Raw genomic sequence first — 14,721 nt, 5'->3', positions numbered from 1 at the left:
GTACATGTGAAACGGGGAGATAATATATATATATATATATATATATATATATATATATATATATATATATATATAATTATCCTGAGCATAAAAGCCACACCAATAGCCTACATGACTAGTTCAAAGTAAAATATTCAAAGCATAATATCTGGAATCTTTTCATATGACTCTAAAGCTGTTGTAACATATCACTTCAAGGCAAACTGGCAACATATGAAAGGTAGTCTCCACTGTAACAGCAGTACATCTTTAAGTCTACTTATCAGGTCCACAAAAAAAGGATTACTGAGGCCTCACAGGTTTTCATAAAATGTTTTTTCATATGTGTTTGTGATATGTGTAAACATTTCTCCTTTTCACTATTCCTTTGCACTGATATCTGCCAAAGTGTCTTGCTGTGATTGATATAGTGTAACATAAATCACAAGTAGAACATCACTAAGACATTGTTAAAGTGTTTCTCCTCCTTGAGTCTCTTCTTGGGAATGGAACAAAACTCTTCACTTCTTTGAATGATAATCCTGTTCAACAACAAACAGTTTAGGATGATTATTGCTCATCACACACTAAGAATATTACAGCAACAATATTAACAGATCGTTTAGACAACCATGATATTCGTGTACTTACGCTTCCACTCCTCTAGGGGCAGTGTGGCATTGTCATAACTGTCATCATATGGCTTGGGTTCTGGACAGTCCTCTGGATCCCGCAGTCCATCGAAATAACTGTGGGCCAGTGCACCATCAGCAGTAACGCGGGCGTCCGCATCTAAAACTAGCATCTTCTCCAGAAGATCCACCGCTGAGGTAAATATCAGTTTAGTGTAGGTGAATGGAGGAAAAACACTCCATATATAGCACAGATAATAATGAGGTAGGAGACTACCCTCATTTAAGGTTCTGTAGCTTATTCACTGAAACAAACTTGCAGTTACTGAAGGACAAACCCTAGGACAGCTATAACATAGTTTACTTCTATAGTTATACACTGCACATTTTAGTAGACATGGTTTTCTAATGATGTTCTTGCTATTAAGACTTTTGTTTTTTGCAATGCTAAAAACTGGTTACCTGTCATAGCAGATCATAACGAAGTTGATGTGCCATTTCCTCAAATCAGCCCACTCACCTTGTTCACTGGCCCTGGGAAAGAGTAAAGAGAAATCTTTCCGAGGATAACAGGGAAGTGACTTCACGTAGTTCTTTGCCTATTCTCACAACAGAGATTAAAGCAGAGATAGAGATAAAGTCATCAACATAGATAACATATTTAACATTGATCATTTGCATACCGTTGGGGAAGCTTAAAAAAACAAACAAACAAACAAACAAAAAACGTAACAATTCAAATGAAGTTCAGAGGTACGTAGATCCAAATTTGGCCACTTCAGATTATTAAATGTTTGAGTTAACGTCCAGTAAACATGCTGTAAACAACCTGTCTTACCTCCTGGCTTTCTAGTTTCTCTATGAATTCTGGGCCAGGTGTCCCTGTTACCTTCATTATTTGAGTAAGCTGGTCCATATCTGAATTCCAAGAGTTAAAGAACATTATTGTAACTTGTTTAATGCCAGTGAATGCATGTCTTTTCTTTTTTCCAGAAGGAAGACACAAAGAAAAGGCTACGTGGGGTTCCCTGCAATGAGTTAAAGTGCTTATTAATGTGTTGACTGAAAAAAAAAATGATACTGAAAGTGAATATTAAAGGATACAATCTTTCCCTTTGAAGAGTGTCTTTCCATTGAACATTTCTCCCATTATGCACCCAACTGACCAGATATCCACTACAGAGGAGTCAACAATTATTATACTCCATTATCTTTATTGGACACTTGTATTTACATAAATGTACTGTTGTAGAACATAACACTAAGGGTTGAATACACTAAAATGATTTTGAGCATATTGTACACACACACTCACACAAAAACAAAACAGAACAAAACAAACAACCCCCCCCCCCCCCCGCCAAACCATAGACAAACACTCTCCCCAGCCAACTAACATTTACATTTTGAGTCAACAGTCCATTTGTTGTCATATAAAATTAGGTCAGCTATCTTGTTTGTGGTTCAAGCCATCAATCAGCTATCAATCTGTAGTTACGTTTTTATTATAAGACCTCTGTAGGCTGGGTATGGTTAGGTGATGAAGAACATTCCACTTAGCAGTGTCACTGATGTGTTAATAACTTAGCATCCACAATCATGTAATCAAGTCATTTTTAATCCTGTGTTGACAAAGGTTTGCCAACCAAATAATAATTGTGTTATGTCAATGATTGATCTTCATAAAGCACCTCCTTCAGTCTATGACTGAGATCAATCATTGCCTGGTAAACCAGCCCTAAAGGTGCAATGCAAATAAAAGTTGTGATGGACTGACTTGCCTGTTTTGGTGTAGTGCATCCAGTTTAGAATAACCTCAGGTGCTCGGTACCATCTCGTCACCACGTAACCCGTCATCTCTGCTTCGGCATGCCGAGCCAGGCCGAAGTCCAGGATCTGCAGACGCGGTGACAAGACCCCATTAGCACCTCCCACATCTCCGAGGGCTTCAACCACATTGACATCCTCCACACGACTTCAGGGCCACCAAGCCAGAGCAATGCTAACCAACCTTCAGCTCGCAGTCTTGATTCACAGCCAGGTTGCCCGGTTTTAGATCCTGAAAACGAAAACAATGATCCATAAATTTCTGCAGGTGAAAGGTAATTCAGCGATGCCTGCACTGAATTATTCACGATTAGAGGACAGAGTGCAATGATCAATTTTAGAAGAATCTAAGGGCACAGACCCGTCAGTTTTGTACTGATTCGGCTATTACTGTTAGTGAAATAACTAATTAGTTTTGAAATAACTTATTATGGTCTGTTATCATCATTAGGCTGTAAATTCCATTACTACTTTTTAAAGGTTTAAACACATTAACACAGCAGGTGGTTCTCAGTGAAATCTCAGTGGAATAAGAAAAACATAACAACCCCAGTAATGAATCGACACCTACAGTGCTGAACTAACACTTACAGAATTCATTCATGTCCATCTTGACTAAAGCTTAGGTGTTAATTAAGCAATGCACTTTGCTTTGCTGTGTAGGCACAGTGGCTCCAGCTCCGTGAAACTCTGAGACAGTCCACATTTTTGCTATGTTCCGCTCCCAGCACACTTGAGCCAGATAAACAAAGCCTGCTAGACTCAGAGGATCTGGCTCAGCTGTGTGGGGTGCTAGAGCAGAATGAAAATGTGGATTAGTTAGCATATTCCAAAGGCTCGGACTGGAAATCTTGAAGCACCAGCATAGTAAACTCACTTGTTATCTCTGAATTTACTCTGCTGTTGTTTAATAAACTGCTACAGAGCATGTGTGAGCTCACTCTAAGAAGAGTAGGCTCCTATGTACTCTAAGGGATTAATTTACTACTGACAAATCCACTGCAGGTTTATGAAGATAATCGCCAGTTGCACAATTTCCTCGAGCAGAAGCAACTGATCAATACGGGGTGGATTATTGCTGCTTTCCTTTGCAGTCAGTGCTCATTGCATCTTGTGCATCACTTCATGTTGTGAAACCCCTTGCTGTGCTTTCTTTGGGCACGCACTCTCTGCAGCGGTAAACAGTTCTGAACATGCAAAGGTGTTTCGCAGAGGAAGCACTATACAGCATTGCTCTGGTGCCTCAGGTGCAATGACTTGGTTGTGACCTGATGAATCAAAGCCTCGACTCTACCTCCAGTTATTACTCTCCTCACTTCTGTGAGGACTATAGTCTGTCCCTGCTCTTATGTGACGCCTCTTTTCCCCTACTCTGCTCACCTCTATGGTGACTTTGCTCCTCTCCTGCTCTCCTCACCTCTCAGCTATCTGCTCCCCTCAGAAAGATCAACAAGTATTGAATATATACTTTGCAGGACCCAAGCTGATTTCCTGACATTCTTTGTCACAATGTTGGTGTGAATGCCAGAATGGGAATTGGGAACAAGAGACTTGTCCTTGCTTGTGAACATCCACCTTGGGCAATTTACACATTCTAAACCTAACTGCTGACTCTATGTATTAGAGGCATTTTTAGCTTTTCAGCAAAGCAGCAGATACATATAAAACATGAGATTTATAGGAACAAATTAAGAAATTCTTAACAAGTCACTGCTATATTTAAGAATCACTCTGATAATTCAAAAGATTAACAGAATAAATTGTTTAAAAATGCAGATCATATGTTCAAAAGTAGCATGTTTGTCCATTTAGAATCATTTGCATGTCTTGATTGTAATCATTTTTCATTTGGAATCATCTGAATATCTTGATTATAAATTCAGGTAATTATTCTAAAACTGTTGCTGAGGAGTACTGCAAAACCTCTCATGCGTCATTCAAGCCTGTGGTGAAATCGTGATTAGTGACAGATGCTGTTCATTTGCTGCCAAACACTTACCCTGTGAATGATGCCAGCACTGTGAATGTACTGTTGAGAGATTAAAAAAAAAATCCCCCAAAACATGAGTTACTCTCCAGAAATTAGACATGTGCAGTATGATTTAACAGCATGGTTTTGAAAAAGATGATCACTGAAGATGCAAGAATTGTTATAAACCATTTCTGTGCACATGTTAAGAAAAACAGTATAATTTATATATTTGAGCTGAAAAACTTTAGCCTTATTTTCTGTCAGTTAGCTCACTGACTGTAGACTCACACTGAATGACTGTAGACTGTAGACTCACCTTCAGGCCACAGAGCATCTGATAGACAAGGAACTGTACACGGTCTTCGGTGAGCACACCTCGAACCTTGGAAAGGTCTGTGTACATATATGGCATCACCAGGTAGCTGAAACGTAACACCAGATCTGTGACCATCTTTTGTCCTGTTTCATGCACAGTGCACTGCACAAACTGTGCTCTACAACAGTAGTCTACTATTTTTCACTGTTACTGCGTCATAAAGTTTGCATTCCACATAGACTCTCAAAGTAAACCTTTTTATTATGCTGTATGCATTTGCATATGTATATGTATACAGACTACAAAACTGAAAAGAGTTGTATTAAATCATCTTCCAGGAAAACCAGCTCAAGCTGTTTGTAGCCTCAGTGTAATAGCGACCGTCTGCATAAGTCAGTTATGAGGAAACATGTAGAAACGAATTTCACTCACAAGTCTTGAAAGGTTTCCAGGCGGTGGGCAGGAGTGAAGACATCCAGAAGGCCTATCACCTGAAGCCGGAGGAAAGCAGAAGGCGTTTTAGCAGAAACAAATCAGTCTTTGAGATCACAACTGGCCACATGTCGCATCATCATACTGTTACAATCGTCTTATCTTCACGACAGCAAAAACTGTACCATAAGTGTCTGACACAGTGGATAGTGAAACAATAATGTGGTCCTTATTGAGACATGTGAGGACAAAGCCCATCTATACACGCTATTAACAGAGTATTTTGCCTCTAGTCTAAACAAGTCCTGTCTTGACCTGAGCATTGAACAAATGTTTGGCTGATGACAAATTCCTAACCAGGTAGGAATAGGCTAAGCTGGCAACCAGAGCAATCGACTACCCGGAAAAAGGGCATTAAAAAGAACTTCAAGCATTTTCAACATAATCTCTACCAACAATTAAATATGTTTCTCTATACTTAGAAATGACAAAATAGATAACTAAATAAACAAATAAACAGCAGGATTCGCACTTATATCTGAAATGTGGTTATTCTGACAGTCTGACAATTTTTTGTCTAAGAGTCTGACAGCGTACGCTTGAGGCAATATTCATACATATTGTGAAAACACAAGTATGGCTAAGCAGTTATGACTAAGAAAAAAAAAGAGAATTAATATCATGACAATTTGATGTATTAAATAGATTAAGAGCATTAAGAGATTTAAGCATGAATCACCATAACATGATGAACATCATGTTATGACTTATTATAGTTCTGTTTTTACTGTACTGATCTTAAGATCATTGTTTTTGGCTTATATTCTGCTTCTCAAACATAAGACTATATCAAACCTAAATTCAGACATTTCTTAAATCCACACCAACAAAGAGTTAGTTTGATATTTAATTCATATCTCTTCCATTATTAATATTCAAAATAATACTTTCATTCGTAAGTTATTATAAGTGACTTATATGGCAGTGGAGGCTTGGTCAAGAGTTGTCTATAGGATAAATTAACTGGGTAATACAAATGTTTTGCACAAGTGCATGATTTAGGGCAACCTACTAATGTGTTTTTATGTTTTTATCATCTGTTGTCCGTGCCTGAGAGATGGAGAGACATTTAAATGGAGAACCTGGGCCAGACTCTGCTAACAATCATAAAGGGATAGTGAGCAGTGTTTTCTCTTTATTTCTTTTTGTGTGTCAATCGTCTGGAAAGCTGAGAGCCCCATGAGTTTATGAAAAACAAAGCTGTATCATCGCTCCTCTCCTCCACCCTTTACCCAGCCACAGATTCCCACAGGTCACTTCCTGCAAGTGAGCCACAGTAAATGAACTTGCGTCTCGCTGTGAATGGAGCAGGAAGCTCACTAAATACATTTCCCTACTTCAGCCTGTGGCAGAAAATTCCCATTCTATATGTAGAGAAGACCTCTTGACGGAGGGGAAGCAACTATCTGCACCATATTTATATGCAGACATGCTGTATTTTACTGAGCTGGGCGTGAACGTGCATGTTCTGATGGTACTGCTGTTTTTTTGCTGCTGGAAACTTTAAATGTGTTACTTGGGCAGACAGATGCCAGTCGATATCACCATGGACCTCTCTGTGACCTGTGTTAAAAGCTTCATGGATAGTTGTACTAACTGTACCTTTAGGCCAAAGGTATTTATCCTGTTTCTTTCTGCTGTTAGCTGTTACCACACTTTAAAATCTTTTTTGGCTCGACAAGTAAAACTGGCAACATGGAAAGCAAAACACAGACAAAGGACATGACCAGAATGAAACCTGAAGTCCTGCAAGGTCCTTCTGACCTCTACTATGGACAGTATCTTTCTGCTTAGTTTTCTTAGTTAGTTCTCTCTCATTATTGATTATTGTGTGTGTGTGTGTGTTAAACATGATACCACTTGTGCCATATATTTTAATAAATCATTTCAGAGCATGTAACAGCCAAAGTGAACTATTTTAAAAATGTGAGCAGTAAAGCAACCTGTGGAGCAGTTTGAGTGTACAGACCATGAAAACTAAAGATTATGAGAACTAATTATCTTGGTAAAGAAAATGGAGGTCATTCGGGAGAATTGTTTGAGAATTTCAGAGTGATGCATGGACACTATCTGTGGTCTGACTCCATTAAACTCCATTTAAACTCCATTCAAACTTTAAATATAAGACAATAACAAAAATGCTATTAAATATTAAAACAATAATAATAAAATAAGAACCACTAAGAAATATAGGTCAGAAACTTCAGTGACCACATAACTACATTATGAATATTAATGAAGACTGGTTATATTCCAAATCATTTATTTTTCACCTTTGAGAGATTGTTGGGGTGAAATTTAAAACTGAGCCCATGCAATTACATCATCACTTAATTGGTACTTGGTACAAACAACATCAGTGCGGCTCCTTGTATAAAGGATAAACATTCTCCTTGTATAGACGGTAAAGCAATGACCTCGGCCAGGTCCGACCCACTCGGTTCTGCAAGGTCACTTCCAGCAGAAGCACAGAAAGAAAGCATGGAGGAAGAGGAGTGGTGGACCACGTGTGCTCCTAGAAAACAAGTCTGCACCTCAATGTGGGCTTAATGAAGCAAAACAGCGTGGCAGTCAGACGCCCAGAACAGGAAACTCACGTTGTCATGTTTCATGTGCTTGAGCAGCCTCAGCTCCCGATAGGCCCGCTTGGCAAAGATATCCGACTGGAAGGGTCTGTGCAGCTTCTTGATGGCCACTTTCTCGTTGGTTTTGCTGTTGATCGCTGAGCTGTGGGGCAGACGGGCAGGCAGAGGTGAAGTGATGAAGACAGAGGGGAAGAACCACAGGTGAAGTGGTAAAGAGAGAGAGGAAATTAGTGGTCACAGTCCAGCCGCAGCTGAGTGTACACAACGCTGTACGCCACATCATCTATTAAAGCAGCCCTACCCAAACATTCTCACACACTGGAAGAAGAAATTAATCAAATATATTGTTTGGGCATTCAACATCACATCCTTAATGTAGGTACAAATACGTGTTAGTCTAAGGATAATGAGAGTGGGGTGTTTTGGGAGCTTTGTGTAACATCAATGAAGAAGATTCATTAAATGAACCCCTGACGATTCAAAATCCCAGATCTCATTCCTCACTCATGTAAGTGCATTATTACTTTTCATATTAGTTTCAATGTAATAATTGCATACTTCACAGCAGTTACTGGATTAAATGTCTTAGGAATAAAACCTACATAAAAATGAAATAACAGAAGCAATGTATTGCCAAAACACACATTATGTAAAAACTTGTACCAACATGACTTTGAATCAGGTACTTAGTGAGATGAAGTTTGTGCTAGGAGTTTATTGGACTCCACAGTGCTGACTGGAAGCAGGTCTGAGAACTGCACAGTCCTTATTCCTTTTGAGACTGTTTTGTTTCGCACACAGCTACAAAAGTGGTTTCAAAAACCCAACAGGAAATTTATGTGAATGACAACAGTTGGAATATGAAACACGGCTATGCCGCATTCATTTCATACGTTTTAATACTTGCCTGAAATTACAACTAGAGCTGAAGGAATTCAGTACATTTCCATTTCCACTGGGTGTGTTTCATAGACAATGAATAACCTGATCATAGGCACATTACAGACAATAGGTACACAAAAGCCACCTTATATGTCCAAAAAGTTGTATCAGATCACAAACAAACAAAACGAGTGACAGATTTTAGAGTAGGCCTATATATGTCTCTATACTGTCCACTTGAGAACTCACGTGAGAATGGACCATGTTTCCAAACAAAACATCTGAACATCTGAACATGGAAGTTCCACCGCAGACAGGCCGGATATATACAGTAAGTGTAATGGGCGGAAGATTTCTCGACATGACTACAGCACTTATTTAAGGGCATAAGTAGCAAATCTTAGCACATTTCCAAACAACTGTTGATTACTGCGCTAGATCGCCATTCGAGGGTAGATACTGCACAGGCCTAATCAATCCACGCGGCAATTCACCAAAGGAACTTGAGCAGACTGCATGCTGTTCTGCAGTCAGGGAACTGCACATGATGCAGCCCGCGATCGTTCAGCGGACTGCACAAATGTGGTTACAAGCCTGTTGGGGGGAACTGGCATACACCGTAACCTGCGGGACTGAACGCACGGCCAAGCGAACTCACCACACAGTGCCGTAAGCTCCTGTGCCGATTTGCTTCAAGCGCACGTATTTCTCCGGCACTTCCCACACGGTGCCGTTGATCTCCTCGCGATTAAACGCTGGCTGTGACTCCATTGAGCGAAAGAGAAACCCAGGACTGCTCTTGAACGCCTTCACTATTCCGCATTCGCAATCGCTTTAGCAAGCTAAGAAGGTCACCGCGTAGGAAGAAATTTGCCTACAGAAAAAAAGAGAAAACTATCGTATTCCACTTTTGGTTATTCACCGATTGGACATATTTTGAGCAGCGAGACACGGTTGAGTGTCCGCGATGTGAAACCCATGGTAAGTGTGTAGCTGCTTTCTGGCAGGAGAAACATCTCATATCGGCGGTGATGTCATCCTCCCACCAGACGCCCACTTTCATATCTAACTATTCGCAACAAGTCTGTCACACGGTGTGAAATACTCGAACCTGGTTTTAAGTGTATAAACGAGATTTAAATTGCGGTAGAGAAAATGCTATGCAAACTTGTGTTCGTCAGGTAAAATATCGCATCGTTATAATGCCAGGAGAAGAGCAACGAGATTCTTCAGCGCTCTATGCATCTGTCCACTCGCTAGCAAGGCAACAAGTCGGCTGCAGTAACGGCGTTCAAAATCACCTTTGTGAGCGCTTGTACGAGAGAGAAAGCCAGTGGGTCTTAAATAATTCAACATCAGCACTGCACCTGGAGTTATTCGTGATTTGCTCTCGTCCCTGAACCACAGGAGTGTATCTGGCGATGTTCTAGTTTGTTATTTTCAGATTTCCATTTCACAGTAGGTTTTAAACGTGACAGATTTTTAATCTGGATTCTACACAGTGAATAGTATATTTGGACAGCAATTTAAAAAGAGCCGGTTATTTCATAGGACCTTATCCATGAGATAGCAGGTCTCCCAATGTGATGACCAGTGTTATGAAACGCATTTCCTGGTAATCTAACATTTACAAATAAGTATTTGTCATATAATTAGACCCCACAATTTCTTTGTGTTTAATTTTTGTATTCGTAGTATTAAAAAAGATTATTATTGTTGTTGTTGTTGTTGTTAACATTTATATAGCGCCTTTCTCATACTCAAGGGCGCTTTTACAGACACACACACATTATCTTTTACAATAAGTCACATACCGATGAGAAGCGCCAGCCAATTTGCATACAGCGTCCTCTCTATCAGAAACCACAGCGCCTTGGGGCACTGCAGAAAGACAGGAGGTTAAGACAGGATAGAGCAGGATAGAGCACGAACCAACCTGCACACACACACACACACACACACACACACACACACACACACACACAAAAAAAACCAACACACATACATACATATATATATATATATATGACACAGGTCGCATTAACTAGATTCTAATATCGATACGTACAGGTAGTTTTAAAAAGTCACGCCATTCTATCTATGCTATTTCATATTCATACTGAGTTTCTCATACTGCACTGTAATGTTAGAGCACAACACCTTTTAGTGCCCCTGTTTGTGCAAGATTATTGCCAGGAATCAGAACTCTAGTGTAAATCCTGCAGGTTATCCATACATATTCCTGTAGTTTGCCGCATGGTTTGGTAGCAGACGGCATACGGTAATGACGGTAGTGATAAGTGAGTTGGTACTAAATTGTCTCTCCACTCTAAATTAAACCCAGTACTTGCCAAATATAGACAGTTCAGCTCCAATTTCCTGCAAGTTAAAATCACATGCTTACTTGCTTTATACATATTGGCCACTAGATGGCGGAGTATTGCTATAGATAGAAAATCAATCTGTTTGGAACATTAATGAAGGAATGGATATAGACCAATATTAATAATATTCATTTGACCTAAAGAAGAACATAAGGCTATTTCGACTTGTATAACACACACACACACACACACACACACACACACACACACACACACACACACACACACACACACACACAAACAATGTCAGAATTAAAATGTTTCCCTATGTCAAAGATAGTCTTCATTTCCTGGTGAAAGGAGGTAGATGAGAAGTCATTACTTCCCTTGGCTTCCTCTGTTGCAGTGCAGAGATAATTGGTTCATTAGTTAGAGTGTGTACCACTGTGGTGGGCTCTTCCTTCCTGAGCTAACGCTTCGCACAAGGTCTTGACTTGCACCCTTCGCATTGCAGTTAAATGTCAGTGGCGCAGATGTAATATATTCCTAATGCCGGTATTTCAATTCATTTAAAATTCATTGAGCTTGTTAAACAGGAATACCTGTTAAGCACGTTAACAGCAACTCATGTTTGAATCTGAGTGTCCATAACTGTCATATTTCACTTAATTTTTTCATAAATGGCAGAATATTCCAAAGATTTGCAAAAGGTTTCTTTTTTTATTTAGTTTCTACAGTTTGATGTCATACAATTAAAACAGGCTTATCTCTGAGAACATGCTTAAGTCCTCTGAAAACACCTTGAGTCCTCTTAAGACACCTCTGAGTATTGTTTCCTCTCAGTACATTTGTGAATGATAATAAAGAAATTTTAGAACATATATATAGCAGACACTTCATTAGAGACACCTGATAGATAGAGTTAGAGTTAGAGTCTGATACTCACACTGTTGTACCTGACAAACTTGGTTTGACATCAAAAAAGATGTTTTAAGACATATTTTTTAAATGCACTTAAGACATCTTAAGACAGTATTTGAAAAGGTTACTGTAGTTGTAGAATTAAAAAATAATGTTAAAGCACTCTTAAATTTAATGCAGATTTCTGTATTGGTTTTAATTACATATACTTCATATGCATAATTTTCAGTTAACATTTGTATATTCATGTGTTTCTTCTGTATATGCATGAATGTTCTATACATTTCTCTTTATGTTTTGTATATGAAGGTATAACTATTGCATTTTATTATTGCATATGCAAATATTTTAAGAACACTATGTTTGAATATGTCAACTGTATAGGCTACTGAGTTTATAAGTGTTTCCTGTATGTGACACTGGAACACTGGAACACACGTGATCCAATGTATCATGTTTGCAGATATTTTACATTTATATGTAAATGTTTTCAAATGCAAATATGGGAGGAAAGTTTTAAAGTTGTCCTAAAAGGCAATCTTTGACTGTGAAATAGCAGCTAATTTTAGTGCTTATTCTGGTGTAATTTAACTGTACTTAATGTAAATATGCCAGAATCTTCACCTTGAGATGAATTAGTATTTGAGTATTCCCACGAAGTGTTCCTTAATCCAGCCTTTCCCTGAGCTGAGCAGTTCCTACTCTGTCTGGGCCAGTCTGTTCTTTCCTCACACTCATAAACAAACCAGCGAGTTTGAGAACTTACATTAGTGCCCACTTTGACACCTCTCCTCCCATGACACGTGATGAGAAGCATTACAGAAGCATTCCTGACGCTTTGGCTACAGAGGATTACAGCCAGCAAGACTAATAAACAATGAACAAATGAACGAACAAGGAAGCAAAAACATTCATTACTCTCACCCTTCAAAATCCCTCTCATAATCAACTCCACAGTCCATGCCTCCATTGAGAAATCAAAATCTGCCTCAGTGGTATTTAAGATCCTCTTTGACAGTCATCACATAACACAGGTGCCCCAACAAAGAACATACCCTGCAAAATAAATAAATAAACAACGGTGTCAGTACAGAACCTTGTGGGAAAGCAAAGCTAATCCGATGCACTTCTCCTGGAAGACATCCATCCTTTTCACGCCATTGGGTCACAGTGTGGTCATCCAGCCAGTGATTAGAAACAAGTTAAAGGTGTGTTTCCATGTGTTCCCCATGCCCCTCCAGGGAATTAGCTGCTGTTCCCGATCAATGATGCTCTCCAGGAGCGGAGAAAAAGACACAAGAGAACTGGAATGGTGGCATGATTAATGGGGGTGACCTTGTCGCTGGCCTGGAGTCTCCTTCCTGCGTGTGAGAGCGTCCCTTTGGCAACTGGCAGCTCGGAACGACGTCCTTCCCGGAATACAAATGCACCGCTTACCCTGGGGAGAGCTCAGCAGTAGCCTGATGTAGTTCGTTTTCACCGGAGATGCCAAAGTCCACTCCTGACTATGGCTCTTCACAGATTAGGTTATTTAATACACCTGATTCAACATTCTGCTCACCACCGAGCCCTTTAGACTCAGGTATACTACTTTGGGTTGGACTCTGAACACTAAGCTTTGGTCTTCCCTGAGTTGGCCAGTGGGTCACTCCCTTGCCGTCTGCCAGTGAGGCGCAGTGGGCATGGCTGAAAACCTCCCTGAGGTTCCTTACTTGTTTCATATATACAGACAGATAGTGAGAGGCCTACTGGCTAAAGATTTCACATGGGTTTCATTGCTTGAGTTGGTCTTCCCAGTGTGATGAAATGCTTTTCATGCTGCTTAAATGTATGTGTATCAGCAGGTTTATTGTTTTATTCCCTCTATTTATGAGCAGCGTTATTGACCGCTGGCAGAGTGACAGGTGTGGAAATGTACAGCTTCCCTCCAGCAATGCTCTTTATTTCCTCTTATTGACCTGTTTGCTTCCTGCCTCCTGTCCCGGCCAGGAAGCTGCCGGGATGGATGGAAAGTCCTCATTTAGAGCCATGGATGTGGGTGATGAAATGTCCCCAGCACTGTAAATGTATCATTTGTTTTAAGGAGATTAAAATTAGGTGGCAGATGGACGTTAAGGTCTTGCATCTTTACACTTTGATGCACAAAAACACATACAAACACACACACACACACACACACACACACACACACACACATTGCTCTCTCTCTCTCTCTCTCTCTCTCTCTCTCTCTCTCTCTCTCTGTCTGTCTGTCTGTTTTGCCATACACACTTGCACAGTTTTAATTACCTTTGACAATGCCGTTGGCCCTCACTGTGTGTCTGCTGAAAGTGCACTCAGGCTGCAGCAAGGCGAGTCGTTAGCATCCATTACAAGCCGAGATGGAGCTGATGCCTGACGCAGCACAGTTCCTTCCTGCCGTCTCGCTCTCTCTCTCCTTCTCTCTGTCACTCTTTCTGTCTCTCTCTTCCCTCTCTCTCCTGTTTCTCGCGTCCTGTCTTCTCACACGCTCATTGTTGTGCTTCCTTAATGAGACACCATTGTGTTGCAGGCTCTGCTACCCTGCCGGCCGCTTATTTATCTCCCACATTATTTATGCATGGATTTATTTGCTCATTAATTTGGATTCACAGGGAAATTAAACACATGAGAGCTTTTGGGCTCGTCATTGTTCAGCCTTTGCTCTCTCTTCTACGTTATCTCCCTCACTATTTCCCAGGCATAGTCTGAAAGACTGAACACGATCAGTAATGGTTGTTATGAGGCCAGGTGGCCACACAATTCAGACAAT

At 40.1% G+C, this 14,721-nt stretch overlaps 1 protein-coding gene across 4 annotated transcripts; it reads right to left on the bottom strand.

Annotated features, from left to right (window-relative positions):
- Positions 1-296: 296 nt before the first annotated feature.
- On the bottom strand, positions 297-9,733 carry mapk13 (mitogen-activated protein kinase 13). Of its 4 annotated transcripts, none has more exons than XR_014119849.1 (12): positions 9,344-9,733; positions 7,816-7,945; positions 5,159-5,217; positions 4,727-4,832; positions 4,438-4,467; positions 2,623-2,670; positions 2,393-2,507; positions 1,716-1,787; positions 1,450-1,529; positions 1,074-1,210; positions 631-804; positions 297-521 (listed from the first exon to the last, which is right to left on the bottom strand). XR_014119849.1 is itself a non-coding variant. In XM_027009999.3 (12 exons), exons 1-12 carry the CDS (start codon positions 9,454-9,456, stop codon positions 439-441), a joined length of 1,089 nt encoding a protein of 362 aa, XP_026865800.1. In that variant the 5' UTR covers positions 9,457-9,728; the 3' UTR covers positions 297-438. The 4 variants fall into 4 exon arrangements, 2 of the variants coding, with proteins under 2 accessions (XP_026865800.1, XP_081563518.1); XM_027009999.3 differs by having other exon boundaries at positions 1,132-1,210; positions 9,344-9,728; XR_014119850.1 differs by lacking the exon at positions 297-521 and having other exon boundaries at positions 648-804; positions 1,074-1,145; positions 9,344-9,729.
- Positions 9,734-14,721: the final 4,988 nt, after the last annotated feature.

Source organism: Electrophorus electricus, chromosome 25 (genome assembly GCF_041902795.1).
Source record: "Electrophorus electricus isolate QZ-2024a chromosome 25, ASM4190279v1, whole genome shotgun sequence".
In the NCBI taxonomy this organism is placed as follows: domain Eukaryota; kingdom Metazoa; phylum Chordata; class Actinopteri; order Gymnotiformes; family Gymnotidae; genus Electrophorus; species Electrophorus electricus.
The sequence above is the reverse complement of the archived record's forward strand: the minus strand, read 5'-3'. Positions and strand labels throughout refer to the sequence as shown.

What these genes read in the sequence shown, in the direction of transcription:
- mapk13 (XM_027009999.3), bottom strand. Translation starts at nt 9,456, where the DNA reads ATGGAGTCACAGCCAGCGTTTAATCGCGAGGAGATCAACGGCACCGTG. An exon ending in GTGCTGGCATCATTCACAGG is followed by an intron (nt 2,671 to 4,437) that starts GTAAGTGTTTGG and finishes TTTCGTTTTCAG; the next exon opens with GATCTAAAACCGGGCAACCT. An exon ending in GATGCACTACACCAAAACAG is followed by an intron (nt 1,788 to 2,392) that starts GCAAGTCAGTCC and finishes ACTCCTCTGTAG; the next exon opens with TGGATATCTGGTCAGTTGGG.